The following is a 17,457-nucleotide window of genomic DNA, read 5'->3' on the forward strand; positions in this document are numbered from 1 at the left end:
TTACTTTCAAAATCTCCACCAAGTTCAAAGAACCCTCAATGTGCATGTTGGTGATCCATTTGCCCTCTTTGGTCGTCTGTATTTTGTTTTGCAGTTAAAAGGGTGGCAAAGAGCTCCTTTTAAAATAAAGATGTTGCTTTGTTGAATGTGTCACAAGAAACAAGTCTGCAAATTTTAAACGTGTTTAGAAAAAATAATCAAGATAATTTATTTACAGCTAAGATGGTAAAAACACAATGCATCTCGCACTCCAGTAGCAGTTTTTTAAAAAGGGAATAAAAGGGTCGTGATGAGTTCTTAAACGGCCGTTTAAAACCGGCAGGGTCATGGCTGCTGTCATTTTCTGCTCAGGCTTAGGGCTTTGATCCTGTACCCACTTGGTTTCTAAAAGATAATGTTTCCATATATCTACCGGTTTTAACACGCATCATAAATAAGTCTCTCACTACAGGCATTTTCCCAAGTATTCTAAAGCATACTGTACTCAACCCTCTCATTAAGAAGCGGTCACTGAATCCAGACGAATTTAAGAACTACCATCTTGTCGCTAACATCAAGTTCCTATCTAAGTTGATAGAGAAACATGTGGTCCACAATATCAATGATCACTTTTTTAAAAACAGTTTGGGTGAGGAATTTCAGTCAGCTTATTGTGTGTCTCATAGTACTGAAACCGCACTACTGAAAGTCAAAAGTGATATCATGGGCATGATCCACAATCAGAAGGGCGGGTTCCTGGTGCTTTTAGACCAAAGTGCCACAGTCAACACTGTTACTCACAATGTCCTTTTCAACAGATTAGAATGTGAGATTGGCATTACAGGGACAGCTCTTGAGTGGTTTAAGTCTTACTTCAGTGGTAGAACAACACAGGTTTTGATAGACAATACTTATTCAGCCTCACACGATATGCTTTATGGATTGCCGCAAGGATCAATTGTTGGACCGACATCCTTTACCATTTACACCATTCCCATTGGTAGAATCATCAAGGGGAACAATCTACTCTATCACATCTATGCTGATGATATTCAGATCTATACCAGTTTCACACCTTCGGATTCATCATCTATTCAGTCTGCCTTACAATCGCTCACAAAGTGCATTGTAGAATTAAAATCCTGGATGACTGAAAATATGTTGAAACTGAACAACAATAAAACCGAGTTTTTTGTTGCAACATCACCTCATTTCAATCGCCTCATGCCCAGTGTTCAACTGCAAATTGGAGATGAAATTATCACACCCACTAAAACTGTACGGAACCTCGGCAATTTCTTTGACAATCTTATGTCTATGTCACCACAAATAACATCATTGTCAAGGTCTGTGTCATACCATCTGCGTAACATTACACGGAAGAAGGTTTCTAGATGTTGACACATGTAGCAGTGTTACAAGGTATCTTGTAAGCTTGGGCGGTTCCTTCGGTTACCCGGTTCTACCCGGTTCCAAATTGAAAACCGGACCGGCGGTTCCACTCTTCTGTGGAACCGGGTACCCGCTTTTGTCGGTTCCGATTTTAAAAGACCGAGTCCCAACTATAAAAGGCTCTGTGGAGCCGATCCTGCGACGAACCGGCTCTAGAAATTGAGGCTTGATGTTGAAAGCGGTGACCGCAGATACAGTGTGCAAAGGCTTCAAGCCGACATGAGTATCAACTATCACGTGTGGCTGCATACACAGTGCACAGCCCCCTCCTATACATGTATATCTCATGCATATACATGTACATGTACAGAGTCCAAAGTCCAAATAGACAGCACGTTGTGATTGGCTGCCGATATATCCATATTCATAAAAGCTTGCCCCATGCACAAAACACACAGTACTGTATGCATGTACAGGCATGTACAGGCATGTACAGGCATGTACATGCATGTACAGGCATGTACAGGCATGTACAGGCATGTACACTTGTATGTACAGAGACGACACACTGCATGCACTACGGACATACTGCATTGCGGATGTACTGCACTACGGACATACTGCACTACGGACGTACTGCTACACAACAACGGACGTACTGCCGGCTAAATCAAAGACTTGTTTAAATGCAGGGAGAATAGGTGCTCGGTGGCACGATGTCTGATTGACTTGGGGTGGGTATTCTGGTATTTTCGTTAAAAATAGATCGGCTCCAATTGTGTGTGTGTGAGCTCGGGACCGATGTCTGATTAACTTGGTTATTTTCAGTTAAAATAGATCGGCTCAATTGTGTGTGTGTGAGCTCGGGACGGGCGGCTAATGTTTTATATTGAATTGGAACCGGGTATGTCTCAGAACCGAGCTTTTTTTCGGAACCGGAACCGAGCCCCAAATTTCTGGAACCGCCCAAGCTTAGTATCTTGTTTTTTCCCGATTGGACTATGGCAATGCACTTTTACTTGGAGCAAACACAACTCAAATTAATAGACTTTAACATTTTAAGAATTGGGCTGCCAAACTAATATTTTGTGCATCTAAACATGATCATGCAACTCTTGTTCTCAAAGAGCTACATTGGCTCCCGGTGAAAGAGCGCATTCAATTCAAAATATTGGTGCATGTGTATAAATGCTTAAATGAACCTGCACCAGCATATCTTGCATCTTGTTTTTCTTTTCACATTCAAACCAGGGCTGGGCTTCGCTCAGCATCAGACAAAACCCGTCTTGCTGACAATAAACCGAGCAGCAAATCTCTTCAATCCGCTGCATCTAAATCATTTTCCTTAGCCGCTCCAGGACTATGGAACCATCTTCCCATCACCATACGCACCTCAATTTCACTGCCTATTTTCAAGAAAGCACTTAAAAAACATCTTTTTCCTTAGTTTCTGTTTATTGCATTATTGTTTATCTGTTGTATTATTTGCATTGCTATTGCTTGTCTAAAGCGTTGTGGTCTAAATGAAATGGCGCTTTATAAAAAAAACATTGTATTATATTGTATTGTATTGTATTTATTGTATTGTTTTGATCGCACGACCTTGCAAGTTTTTAAACGGCAGATTAAGAATGAGTCGTTATGGCCTACTCTTTTATCCCCATTTAAAAGGCCCAATAAAGTATGAGAAACTCTGTATTAATTAATAAACATTTTTATTCATAGTGAGTACAAGTATTTAGGGACATTCAGGATTTTTTTAAAAGGTGGAAACAAATTTTAAGTTTTTCCTATATAACACAACAATAACAATCTACTGAAAGTCAACAGTAGTAAGAATATAAAGTCAACAAATACTGACCTGTCAAGTGATAGACAGAGATGAAACCCAGACCAAACCTCCCAACCTTTGTGAGTTCATCAACCTTTCCACTCTGTTCCGGATGTTGGATGTTGTGCCAGTCCGGTTTTTTAAACACAGCATCGTTGTAAGCATACAGGGCTGGACCTTGGAACTGACAGAGCTCACTTGTCCAGAGTTTTTTCTTAGAGTGTTTGCATTTATCAAACAAGAAGATCACCTTGGTTGCCTCAGCATCATCAGCATTCTGCACAAGCTCCTGCAAAGAAAAGAAAATCACAAAATATTAAAGGTAAACATCCACATAGCCCACAACATGAGGCTAGGAGTAAATACATGCATAGAATTTGTTAGCATATTGATTTCAAAATCATGTTTGACCCCCCTATGTGACTCCATGCTTCGATACAGTGAGAGAAAAAACAGGTCGTTAAACTTTATGGTATTTTCATAGAGTTCTTATATATAACTCTATGGGTATTGTTTATCAGTAGAGTGGCAGGAGTCTTGCCCGAACCCAACACAATGGTGGGGTGAAAAATAATAATAATAATTTAAAAAAAAAAAAAAAAAAAACATTTTAAGAAAACTTTAATAATGATAATTACCAAATTAAACAAATGAAATAGATAATAATAATAATAAATAATAGACTCCACAAAGAAATAAACAAGATAAAGGGACAAATGAAAGGTTTGATAAATTTCAAATAATTAGGATTTGAAACTTGGTGGAAGTATCTATAAAGAGAGATTAAAAAGGTATCCATCATTGTGAATATCTCTTTTTGAGTATAGTCTGGTAGTGTTGAAAAGAATCGATGGTAGGTGGTTAAAGGAGTTGTATACCTCAACACTACTAAACAAGAGACATGATTCCAATGGTGTCCATCGGTGTACATAAAAGCCATTGGACCCTTTCGGTAAACAGTATTGTCCAAGGCCCACACTTCGTGTATCATAACTTCTATATCAAATAACAAACCTGTGAAAAGTTTGGCTCAATCGGTCATCGGAGTCGGGAGAAAATAACGGGAAAACCCACCCTAGTATCCGCGCGTTTCGCCGTGTCTTGACATGTGTTTAAAATAAATCCGTAATTCTCGCTATCGAGAATTGATATTGTTTTACTGTTTTCTCAAAAAGTAAAGCATTTCATGGAATAATATTTCAAGAGAAGTCTTTCACCACTACCTTGTGTAAACCCTGTAAGTTATTTGTAAATCTGTGAACTTTTCTTTTTTTACTGTACCGAAAGGGTTTAAGATTCAAATTGTCTTCAATGTTTCCTTAACTTCTGGTTTAGTTAAGTAAAGGTCAAGCATGGCTTTATACAATGGTTGCTCCACCCATGCTGAGATCTCACATGTTTCGTCGGCATGTGTCGTTAGGCCAATCACAAATTTAGTATCTTCATCAATTATTGTCCCACGGTACTTAAGTATGGGGAAAGACATGTGATATCAACCCTTTATCATAAATAACTTTATAAACCTGGTCTATGGGTATGGGATGTACCTTAAGTATCTGTCCTCCCATTGGATACTTGTCAAGAACTCGCTTTAGATAGATGTGAAGAGGCGGCACTTTCTGCCCAAAATCATCATCTGCAATAAAGAGAAAAACGCAGTTGTTACGGGTTTGTCAACTCTTTCATCCCCGGGGTGGGATCGAGGTGAGCAGCCGAACCGGAGAAGCCCGGCGCTGCGTCTGGATACAAACACCCCCAGCCTCGTGCAATTCATAGGCCACAACCTCTTATGCAAGTTAGGGACGTCATGCACGCCCCATAGTTTTTCACCCGAATAATTCTGACCAAAGCTGTTTGGTTACTTTTACTCAAAGTCTCTCATATTATAATTCGTTCAACGGCAAATCTTTATAACAGCAGTAGTTGATAAATAAAACAAGCCCCCCTCCCCTTTATCTCTCTCTTTTAAACAAATAATATAATAATATAGGAGAGGTCTTGCAAAGACCTTCGGTAAAGCTCTGATGGGTAAAGCTCTTTAAAAATACTTTGCAAAGGAAACTAAGGCAGAAGCAGGTTACATTGCACTATATCTGGCTGATTCCTGAAAATTGTATCGTTGTGTGACGTATGTGCAGGCAGAGTGTGTGGCTTGCAATACGGGGAAATATTTCATGTCAAACTTTGATGCAGGCATGTTTTGGTCAACTTCTGTAACATAAGGGACCAACTCCTTAAAAGCTAGAGAAACTATCCTGCAATCCTTTGGTGTTTAGCTGAACATAGTATTTCTGCGCATAAAACCAAACCTTGGAATTACTTGTCTTGCTTATCGAAAGGACGACGTCATGATCTTGAACTGCGTCCGAAGTGTATATCATGTAAGGATTTGAAAAATTTGCATGGTGGAAGTTGCGGTAGCACCATGTGAAGTATTTCATTTTAGTTGGTTCCCCACTCCCAGAGGGTTTCAATTTAGTCTTAGCTCCACCCTAAACGGATAAGGCCAGTTGTTCCTGTCCCGCCTTCGCGCACCACCCACCGAGCCAGCCCAGGGTGGATTTCACAGGGGTATAGTCCTAACTTAAGACTAGTCCTAGGCAATGCTAAGAGATAGGACCAGTCCTAAATAAGGATGGGTTACTGGTCCTCACTAAGGACCAGTCCTATCTCTTTGCATTGCCTAGGACTAGTCCTAAGTTAGGACTACCTTTGTGAAATCCACCCCAGCTACCAATTATATATGATTCTCCGAAAAGATGAGAGCATACTGATCGAAACGTTGAGTTCTTCAGAACCAACTCAAAAGAGGTACTGCTTACCTCTCTTAGTTAGATAACACATGTACATGTACTTACCATCACTTGAGTCAGACATTTTCAGTTACTCTTTGTGAAGTCTGTTGAGCACTATACAAATCCGTGGTACGTCATACCTGTTAACCAACAACACAAGCAATTTACCAGAAAGATGCATTTCAGTTACACTTTAACCCTTTTGGGACGAAGTTTGGTTTCTATCTTACAATATAATAGTAAAGTGGAATTTTGTTGTTTTGTTTTGTTCTTCCCAAATTAATATTCTTTATGCAGATTCATTCTTTTGCAAATCGAACTTTCGCATACCCATGAACACCCATTTTTTTCCCATTTATTGTTTTACACAAAATCCAAAATCACCCCGGAACATTTCTATCCCCACAATGCATTTATCACTATATTTTAATAAGCCTACATTAATACCACTTTTGGGAAAGTTTAAAAGAAAAAAACTAAAATATTTTGCTTGAAAAGACTCACCGAATATCAAACAAAGTTCATGGGAACAACTGACCTTTGATAACAAAAGTCGGGAAGTTTTGAGGGCATACTTCAATACAGCGATACGCGGAAGATGGTGGTAGGGCACATACAACAATGCTAATAGAGACCTATTTTCAAACGGCAAACATTTGTGTACTTGGTTCATGAGTCATAACACTCATTGAAATAAGTCCCTGCCCGAGTTAGTGGATTTGATCAACCATTTGCATACCTTTCCATGAAGGACGATAGCAACACCATTAGCAACAGATGCAGCCATAGCCACATCAACCAATCCAAATACGGCGTTAGCCACATTGAATCTAACCGAGCCATTGCACTCATGTAATAGAGATCAGTGAGTCAGTGTCTGTCTTCTTTGATCAGAGTTACTACGTGCTGAGGGGAGATGCAGCCATAGCCAAATCCACCAATCCAACCACGGCCTTATTAGCCACATTGAATCTAACCAAGCCATTGCACTGATGTTTAATAGAGATCAGTGAGTCATTGTCTGTCCTCCTTTGATGAGTTATTACGTGCTGAGGGGGAATTCCCCGCGCACGCAATCCCTCCCAATCACTCAATTATATCCATCCGCCCGGCTGGAACGTTTTATAGAAAATATTTTTAAAGTGAACTGTAAGCACAAACAAGTTTCTTCTTAAACGAATGGATTCATGTGTGACCAAGTTAAACAGGTGCGATTGTAACATTTATTTATATATATATAATAAATATTTTAAATTAAGCTGTTGAAAATCACAATGATCTTTATTAAATCCCAGCTATATTATTTTTGGTTTTACCCATTAGACCGATGTGTGTTGGTATTATAGGCCTACTTGATTTGTTTTTTATACGGAGCTCGGGAAAGTACTGAGTATACAGTGCTAACACACATCGATGTAACACAAATTAAGATTGTTTATCCCCGTTGCAAGTTTCCATAAATTAAATCCCAGGAATTTTATTTCCTGTTTCTAGTTTTCCATTAGTAGAAACAAACTCTATCACTTTGTACGAAAATCAAACAATGATAGTTTCCTTAGGAACGTAATGTGCAAACATAGTATGAAATTTAGAACCGCTATGATATTGAAATTCAACAAATGAAAGCCCACCTCAAGTAGGCTAATACTGATGTTGAACGATTTTATAAGTTCCATTGTTTGCTTTTTAACCAAATTAATACTAAACTGAACAGAATTATGTATGTTCAATCAATGTTGAAAAAAATTGCTGTGATTGTAGGTCCTTATGAGCAATGAATTGGAGGATTGTCCGTCACGTGATAGCAAATAAAAGTACCAATACACGCTGAGTCACTCACCGTGCTTTTGTGCGCGTGTCTTTGGAACGCAGCAGTGTTACTGCAAGGCATATTAGTAAAATTACTAGCATTCGGCTTCTACAATTAAAAATTGTAGGTCTACGCTTTGTTTGTTTTGAAAGTTGTATCTTTCAATCAAAATGACAAAGATCTACTTGGATGTTATATAAAACAAATAATGAATGTTTTTCATTCGTGCAATGGTGCAAATATGTTCATGAGTTGAAAGATGGAATGTTCTATTCAACGAGGCTCCGCCTCGTTGAATGGAACATTCCAGCTTTCAACGAATTGCACTCATAAACATTCATTATGTGTATATTATATAACTTTGAGTGATACTTGTTTTGATCATTATATTCTACTTCTAAAACATCTTTCTAACCATACATTTCATAACAAACGGTTTCAAACGCTTTTTATATACCAACTCGTCCGATCCAAGGCAACGTGTTCCTTTAATGAAAGCAAAAAAACACCCTTTTTGTCGCACATGGTCACACGAAGTTGTGTGCTTTCAAATGCTTGATTTCTCACATGGGTCATTCCATGTCAGACCAACGCACTTTTTTACCTCATGTCTTCCGATTTTGAAAAAAATTGCTGTGATTGTAGGCCCTTATGAGCAATGAATTCTCAGGAATTTTTAGCCCGATCGGACTTACCATGTGGTCAGGGCAGAAACCACTAAAATCTGACATTTTTAGGGTAAAATACCACCTTTTTGGTAAAAATATGTCATAACCATGTCAATTCTCATCACATATATGCAAATTTGGTATCAAATTGATGAGAATTGCATGCTCAAATCAATTCTTTCATCAAAAATAAATTTTCTGAAAAGTAGGTCACTGTAATCTTTAATATGTTATCGTGACCTTTGACCCAGTTTTTGAAATAGTGTATCATTCCAAAAATCAATGAAATAAAAATCTCTTGATAGAGCATGTCTTCCTCTGTCAGAATCCACTAAGAAACAGTTGGGCTCTTCAAAGTTTACAACTTTATGACTATTTTTGTACTGTCAAGTACCGTGATCTTTAAAATGTTATCGTGTTCTTTGACCCAATTTGTGAAACAATGCATCATTCCAAAAATCAACAAAATAAAAATCACTTGATAGAACATGTTTTCCTCTATCACAATCAACCAAGAAACAACTGGGCTCTTCAAAATTTACAATTTTATTACCGCTTTTGTAAAGTTGTTAGGTCACAAATTAGTCAATTTATATACTTTACATAATAAATCCACCAACAAACCTCACTCTTCTGTTTCTAAAGTTACTTAAAGTGTTCATGGTTTGCGATTTGTTTCTTGTTGAGGGCTGATGTGGTTTAACCAGATTCAGAATTTAAACTATCAGCAGTGACACACCCAGGATTTATTATTTTTGGGGGGTGGGCCATATTTTCCCCAAAAATTTCTTTCGAAGATTGTAAAACAAAAAATCGAAACAAATCAAACAAACAAATTGAATACATTGGAGGGGCTGGGATCAATCCCCCAGACCCATCGTCCCCCACCCCCCCCCCCTTTCGGGTGCACCACTGTGATTATTAGTGATCCCAGTTAGAGATTACATCAAGGTTGAGATGGAGAAGCTGTCTGCCTTTCTTCAGTAGATCACAAACTTATGCAGTCTTACTTTAACCCCCTGTGATGAATCTTGAACAACAAATTAATGCATAGTAACTTTCGGAGAAATCCTCAAGAACAATTTGTTCACCATGCTGCAACTCTGACTTCAGTGCCCATTTTAATAGAGCTGCTCAGCAGCAGATTTTGTGCTAACTGTGCGATTTCCATTTAACCGTATAGCACACGAAAAGGCATGCTAACCTTCCGATGAAGTCAGAGTTGCAGCATGGTGAAATTTTTTGTTTACCATTTTGGAATGAATTTTGTTTCGGAAAAATGCCCTCCCCCCACCACCCCCCTCCACCCACAACCCAAATTAAATCCTGGGTGCGTCACTGCTGGTTTTTAAAGTATGGTTCTGGTTAGACCACATCAGCCCTCAACATGAAAAAATCCCAAACCAATAACCATTTTAGTAACTTTGGAAAGTTTTTTATTTTATTTATTTATAAAGTAAAGTACATGTATAAATTGACTAATTTGTAACCCACCAACTGTACAAAAATAGTCTTAAAGTTGTAAATTTTGAAGAGCCCAGTTGTTTTCTTAGTGGATTCTGATAGAGGATGACATGCTCTACAAAAATAGTCATAAACTTGTAAGTTTTGAAGAGCCCAACTGTTTCTTAGTGGACTCTGATCAAGGAAGACATTCTCTATCAAATGAATTTTATTTCGTTGATTTTTGGAATGATACATTATTTCAAAAACGGCGTCAAAGGTCACGATAACATATTAAAGATTACAGTGACCTACATTTCAGAAAATTTATTTTTGATGAAAGAATTGATTTGAGCATGCAATTCTCATCAATTTGATACCAAATTTGCATATATGTGATAAAAATTGACATGGTTATGACATATTTTTACCCAAAAGGTGGTATTTTACCCTAAAAATGTCAGATTTTAGTGGTTTCTGCCCTGACCACATGGAAAGTCCGATCGGGCTGAAAATTGGTGCGCATTCATTGCTCATTAGGACCTACAGGCACAGCAATTTTTATCAAAATCGGAAGACATGAGGTAAAAAAGTGCGTTGGTCTGACATGGAATGACCCACATGTATTATACTATCAACCTCTCCCCATTACTCGCTACAAAGTAAGGTTTTATGCTAATAATTATTTTGAGTAATTTTACCAATAGTGTTCACTGCCTATAGGGTGGAAGACAATGATGAAGCCTTACCTTAATGTTGTCAAACCATGGTCAACTTGAACTGTTCTAGACGTCTTATCAGGTCCATCTGAACTTGTACATGTGATGTCAATGTCTAGATGTATTTGGGTATACATTCTAGTTCCGGACTGTTTACCACAATAAGCTTCCGCGCAGATCAGGGGTACTTCTCTGAAAGAGCAGATCTCAATAACAATGCTTGATTGGCTTAACGAATAAACGACTGAAATAACGTTATTTACACGTATGATGAATTGAATTGCACAACTGGGTAATTCCCCTCGCACGCAATGTTGGGATTTGTTATTATAGACTTGCTTCAAGTCGTTCCAGTGCTATGAAATGAACCCTGATTGAACGGCACTCTGAAGTCCCCGATTTGTGTGCATTTTTATGTAGTGTAATAAGTTTTATTTTTTATAAACAAACAGTCATGTCTACTATGATTTTCATCTTTTCGGTGGAAGTTTGAAAACCCTCAGAGCAGGTGGGGGTGAGGGTGGAGTCGAACATTTTTAAAACTAAAAGGCCCAATTGAAGTCATCCAATCGACCATTTTCACGCTTATTTTTTGTACCACATTTTTACGTGCAGCGTGTTAGTTCACAAATTAACTCGAATGATCATTCTACCCACGGGACTCATGACAACCTCCCTAGAGAAGAGCGTGAGGCTCTTAAGACTCTACGAGCACGAGAAGACATCATCAAGCCAGCCGACAAGGGCTCTGCTGTTGTTGTCATGGGCCGCCAGCAATACATCGATGAAGCCATGAGACAACTGAACAACCAAACTAATTATAAACCACTTGACACTGATCCAACAGGCACCTTCTCAAAGGAGATTCAACAAACACTGGACGAAATGCATGACCGTGACAACCTCTCCAAGAAAGCTCACAAGTTTCTCTCCCCGGTCGCCTGTAGAACAGCCAGGTTTTACCTCCTCCCAAAGATACATAAACCAGGCAACCAAGGAAGACCCATCATATCTGGCAATGGTTCCCCCACTGAGAACATTTCTCTTTTTGTTGACAGTTTTCTCAAGCCGTTAATGCCGCAGATTCCATCATACATTCATGACACTCCAGATTTTCTCCGCAAAATCGCAGGTATTCAGAAGCAGGTCCCTAACACAGCCATCATCGGTACTTTTGATGTAACCTCTCTATACACCAACATTCCCCAAGATGAAGGGATTGCTGCCTGCTCTTCAGCTCTGGCTAAGACTGGTCACACATCACCGCCCATTTCAGACATTGTATCTGTCACAACCAACCAATCGGGGTTGTTGTTGCAACCGAGGAAGAAACCAACACTGCAGAAATGATTATATTTACAAAACATTACAATTTATTTACAACACAACTCTTCTGCAATCTGAATTATTTTCAGTGGCCACACCTCAAAAAAACAATAAATTCAACTTCCAAAATTCACTCATTCCAAACCTTAAATTGAGTCAACCCGACTCTTAAACTTGTGAGTTACAGTTACTGGCTTCAAGTAACCTTAACTCGCCAGTAGTTGATTCAAGTTTCTACGCCTTGCATCACCTCGATCTCAAATTCCAACTTCTCAATAATTTCAACAATATATCTCCGGTACTTTGCAAATTCTCAATAATTCAACACTATCTCCAATACTTTGCAACTTCTCAATAATTTCAACAATATATCTCCGGTACTTTGCAAATTCTCAATAATTCAACACTATCTCCAATACTTTGCAACTTCTCAATAATTTTAACAAGATATCTCCGGTACTTTGCAAATTCTCAATAATTCAACACAATCTCCAATACTTTGCAACTTCTCAATAATTTCAACAATATATCTCCGGTACTTTGCAAATTCTCAATAATTCAACACTATCTCCAATACTTTGCAACTTCTCAATAATTCAACCATATATCACAGTACTTGGCAACTTCTCTACAACCCAACAATTATTTAACAAACTGTCTACTCTAAGGTTCACACCACTCCTTAGGCTCGTTAATTCTCCTGAGTCTACAATATCATAGTTCCTCAATGGTCGTGAGAAGTGTACTGTTCATTGGATGTTCATCTGTGCATTCTGTGTTTCCAGCTCTAGAAAACCCATAAGTTCCAACTCCACTCTAGTGATGAAAATGTTGGCGTGACGGTCCCATGTGATTTATCATGTCATCAGGGGCGTCCGATCATTTACTCCCGGACTTTAAAAGTCGGGTGGATAAGGGCCATGATTTGCTGAGCTCAATCCTCCTCTGTGCCTCACAAGAACTTAACGTCTGTGCTGTAGCAACGCAAGCAGAACTCTAAATGCATAGCCCCAACTTCCTACACATCACCACACTCACTTCAGAACTGGTACTCTGCACATCACTTCACTTTCTTCCATTCATATACACCACCACCACTATCTACACTCAAGCATACCAGTGAAATTTTCAAGACATTCCTGAGAGCCAACGCCCCAAGGAAAACAAAGGACCGCCCCTAACAGAAAAAAAAAAAAAAAAAAAAATAGCATTGCAAGTTCTACTGCTGCACACTAGCACTTACCCACCTGTCCAAACTATTTACAACATTTCAACACAGTAGCTGTAGCAGCTGCACAGTAGCCAGTAGCGCTTGCCCCAGCAGTTGCACAGTAGCAGCTCGCGTTAGCACTATTTACAACAGCAAATCATGGCCCTATATTTTAGTGTACCACAAAATATACAAAACAACTGTTACCAACTGCTTCCATTAGACAACCTGTGACAAATCCCTTCCTCCTTGGGGAAAAAAAAAATTATAGTTAATTTTTTTTTAATATACAAATACATGGCACTTCAGGGAATATATACAAATACTTAACACTTCAGCGACAGCTCCCTGGTCTTCAACCTTCTCCTGAAATGTAAAGCACAAAGTTAAATAGCGACCTGCAAGTCAAACAAAACCATTGGTTAATACAGAAAAAAAACAATATCCCAGGAACATGCCTAGCATTTTTCGGTTGTTTCACTCAAGATGAAATTCTACTTAGATAGTCTGCACCGACGTTCTCTGTACCCTTAATTGACTGTATTCTAAACCGGTAGGGTTGTAATTGCAGTGCCCATCGCATAATACGGGAATTTGAAGACTTAGCTTGGTTGAGGATGCAAGTGGTTGATGATCAGTCTGAAGGACAAATTCAATACCGTACAAGTAAGTTTGAAACTTCTGCACTGTCCAGACAATCGCCAAACATTCTCGCTCGATGGTGGAATATAAAGCACACTCCCGTGGAAGAAGTTTACGGGATGCATAGACCACTGGGAACTTCTCTCCCCCCTGAGCCTGTAACAATACGGCGCCTAGGCCGATATCCGACGCATCTGTCTGGAGAATGAAAGGTTGATATATATCAGGTCATTGAAGTACAGGAGCTTTCACAAGGCAAGATTTTAGGGATCTAAAAGCAAATTCTTGACTGTTTTCCCAGATGATGTGGTTGGGTTCTCTCTTCTTCGTCTTGTCCGTAAGTGGTGCGGCAATTGCTGAATAGTTTGGGATGAATCTTCTATAATATCCGGTTAAGCCCAGGAACGATCTTAGCTGCTTCTTGGTTTTGGGTCTGGGAGCATCTTGAACCTTGTTGACCTTTTCTGAGAGTGGTTCTAGTAAACCTTGTCCTACCCTGTGACCGAGAAATTCTAACTTGGTGTACCCAATGAGACATTTCGTGGGTCTAGCTGTGAGTCCAGCATCCTTCAATCTTCTGAGCACCTGTTCAAGTACCTTGATGTGCTCTGCCCATGTGCTGGTGTGGATCAAGATATCATCGATGAAGTTTGTGACGTTGGATACATCTCGAAGGAGAGTACGCATCATACAAAATGGCAGGGGCATTCACAAGGCCAAATGGCATCGTTTTAAACTGAAACAAGCCTTCAGGACTAATGAAACTGGTCTTTTGTTCGGTGGCTTCGCTTAGAGGAATCTGCTAGTACCCCTTTTGAGCAGTACAGCGCCTCCGCGCTGCTAAAACAAAGGAGCACCTGTGCAAAAGGTTGTGATACGATTTATGCAATGTTGCCGCTACGCGGCGCTATATGATTTTTGGTTGTCAGTAGTTTGTGTGATTTTCATGTTTTATACTTTTATAATATACAAATGACAAGGATCTATACGTCAGTTATATAAAACAAATATTAAGTGGCTTTAATTCGTGGAATGGAAGGAATATTATCGCTCGGTTCAATTGGGACTGTTCCATTTCACTCAGCTTCGCCTCGTGAAATGAGAATCCAGAAGGGCCCCCGTCATAAGCCAAAGGTAGTCCACACGAACCTGCTAAAACTCTTCCATGGAAAGGTCGATCGGTCTTGGCTCCAGACGGATGTTCAGGATTCTGTAGAGGGCACCATAGAACCACACCCACCGGACCATACAGGTGAAACCGGGGAAGCAGAGGGATCCCCTGCTGGGGGCAGGGAGTATAGCCCTACTACTCCAAACGCCAATGCGGACCCAGTGGATCAGGACGAGGAGGACCAGGATGCGGATCATCAAGAGTCCGAACACTTTGAAATAGCGAATGAAGCGGACGCAGGTGGAACAGCGAAACAAGCGCAAGTGATCCATCCCTTAGGCGCAACCGTAAACCCCCAGACCGATATGGTGTTTGGTGTGTGTAACAGATTTTGTTGTTTTGTTTGTGTTTGCATGCAGGCCAAAGAACGTCCGCAGCCGGAGCCGGTCACCAAAGGGCTGGAAGAGCCCTTCCCGGAGGTACCTCTGCCTGGAATGCAATAGGGAGTGCAGCTCCCAATCGAATCTGAAGCGACATGTGGATGAGCAGCATGGGACACAGCCGGAGGCAACACGGCTGCGGTGCCCCCACCAGCACTGCGGGCATTCCTTTGTTCGTAAGCATGATTTGGAGAGGCACTGGAGATCTCATGACAGAGGGCAAGGTCCAGCAGGTGAGTCAGCAAGTGGTTCAGCCAGTAGGTCATTGGGCGTGGTCTCCACACCAGAGGTGCCCCGCACTCCAGGAAGGAATATGGATACACTTAGTCTACATCCAAGGAGTGCGGAAAGGGAAATTGTGCTAGCCCCCCTATCACCACCCCAAGTGCGGCGAAGCATTGAGATGCCCTTGGTTAGAGTGAGTGAGCCCCAATCGACAACAACACCAGCCAGACCCGCGATCTTCAAGGAGGCTGCAACTCAGACGGACGGACGACATATGCACCGACTTGCCGAGCGAACCATCCAGGAGATGCTCGACGGGGAAGGGAAAGTAACAGCACGTATCGTCAGAGAGAAGTTCTTCCCGGAGTAGACAGAGTCGTCGATCCAATCGCGTCATTTTGATCGCGTTGTTTTATAAGTTTTGTATAAGTTATAGAGAGGTTTTTTTATCTAAAGTGTTCGTTTACTCTTATTTAAAAAAAAGGTTGTTGTCTAAGTATTCATTAGTTGTTTTTGACTGAAAGTAAAGTTAAAAGTTCATATAAGTTATATTTGTTAAAAAAAATTGTTTTAAAGTGACGATGTGAGGACACATCCTTTTTAAAGGAGGGGGTCATGTAACGAGCATGGCCACATGGTGGCGTGCTCGTGTAGCGTTGAGTAAGGTGACTGGAGGTCACCCAAAGTTCGGGCGAGTCACGAGCAGCGCTGACCGCAGACATCCGGAGTACCTGGGAATCCAGGCAAGTTGCGCGCCAAATCTTGGGATTGTGTGCTTGGATTCCCACGTGTTCTGGAGATTGCAGTCAGTGCTGTTTTGGATCTGATAGAAGTCAGACGATTTGAGAAGTTACTCCCCACAAATTAAGTAGCAGATTTATTATGTAAGTACATGAAGTTGATTTATTATGATGATTGAGAAGAGAACCAGAGAATCAGAGCCGAATCAATAGAATTCAAAAGTTTCCCGTGTCATAACTATTTATTCGTTTGCCTGTCTCATGTGCCGTTCCTGTCTGTGTGTTAATGTTTAATTCTCGTCCAAAGTAAAAACCAACAAGTCCTTTAGACCGCGAAGACTCGTTACAATATTATCACGGTGTTGTCATCTTGATTTTAGTATATACATTTTACAAACGCGCAGTAAAACGATTGTAACGCCCGCAATAAACCAAATCAGGGGGAAGGGGACTCAATGGAAGGGAGGCAGCCATCACCTTCAGCCTTGGTAAAATGATTTTCAGAGGTATCGCAATATTGATAAATATCCTGCGGTTCTGACGAACATTTTTGTGAGAGTTATTATTGATTTTTAGATCATTTTAATTGGCCCTTTCTATGGGGGGGGGGGCTCCCTTGTGCGGGTGGTGTCAGAGGAGAGGGCCAAGGCAACAAGTACACAGCGGGGCCGAGGGGCATTAAAATATTATTTCTATACCCAGTAATTGACAAATGTTTAATATTCCTTTTGGAATATTGTGTAGGGTTGGTTCAAACTAGGGTCAGCTATGGTTTTAATATCCATTCTGGACTAAGCTTGAAAACAAGAGATGGATATGAAAGAAACCATCCGAAAACCAGAGGGCGCTGTTCACTATTATTTGTGTTGGTCTTGTATTTAAGTTTTTTGTTTTTGTTTTTTTTACTTTTCTTAGGTTTTGTAATCCTTGATTTGTCGTTTGTCCTTTGTTTGTTCACAAGTCTGGATATAATTGCAATTTACAACAATTCAATATTGATTGTAGAAGCAAAAAAATGGACGGGGAAGAGGGGAAGGAAATAGGATAACAAAGATTGCCAAATATTCAAGGAAGAAAATGTGGTATGAGCCAATCAATCAGTATAAGCAGAGTCTCGCTATATGCA

At 40.0% G+C, this 17,457-nt stretch overlaps 1 protein-coding gene and 1 pseudogene across 1 annotated transcript; one reads left to right on the forward strand and one right to left on the reverse strand.

Annotated features, from left to right (window-relative positions):
- Positions 1–10,855, reverse strand: part of LOC117305147 — a 24,609-nt pseudogene extending 13,754 nt beyond the window's left edge.
- Positions 7,177–16,668, forward strand: LOC117305434 (zinc finger protein 775-like). Its single transcript, XM_033790303.1, has 2 exons — positions 7,177–7,205; positions 15,346–16,668. Exons 1-2 carry the CDS (start codon positions 7,177–7,179, stop codon positions 15,959–15,961), a joined length of 645 nt encoding a protein of 214 aa, XP_033646194.1. The 3' UTR covers positions 15,962–16,668.
- The last annotated feature ends 789 nt before the right edge of the window (positions 16,669–17,457 follow it).

The sequence above is a fragment of the Asterias rubens genome, chromosome 22, assembly GCF_902459465.1.
Source record: "Asterias rubens chromosome 22, eAstRub1.3, whole genome shotgun sequence".
Taxonomy (NCBI): Eukaryota; Metazoa; Echinodermata; class Asteroidea; order Forcipulatida; family Asteriidae; genus Asterias; species Asterias rubens.

Coding starts and splice junctions, on each gene's coding strand:
- LOC117305434 (XM_033790303.1), top strand. CDS start 7,177: ATGGATTCATGTGTGACCAAGTTAAACAG. Junction 7,206..15,345: donor TGTGTGACCAAGTTAAACAG/GTGCGATTGTAA, acceptor GTTTGCATGCAG/GCCAAAGAACGTCCGCAGCC.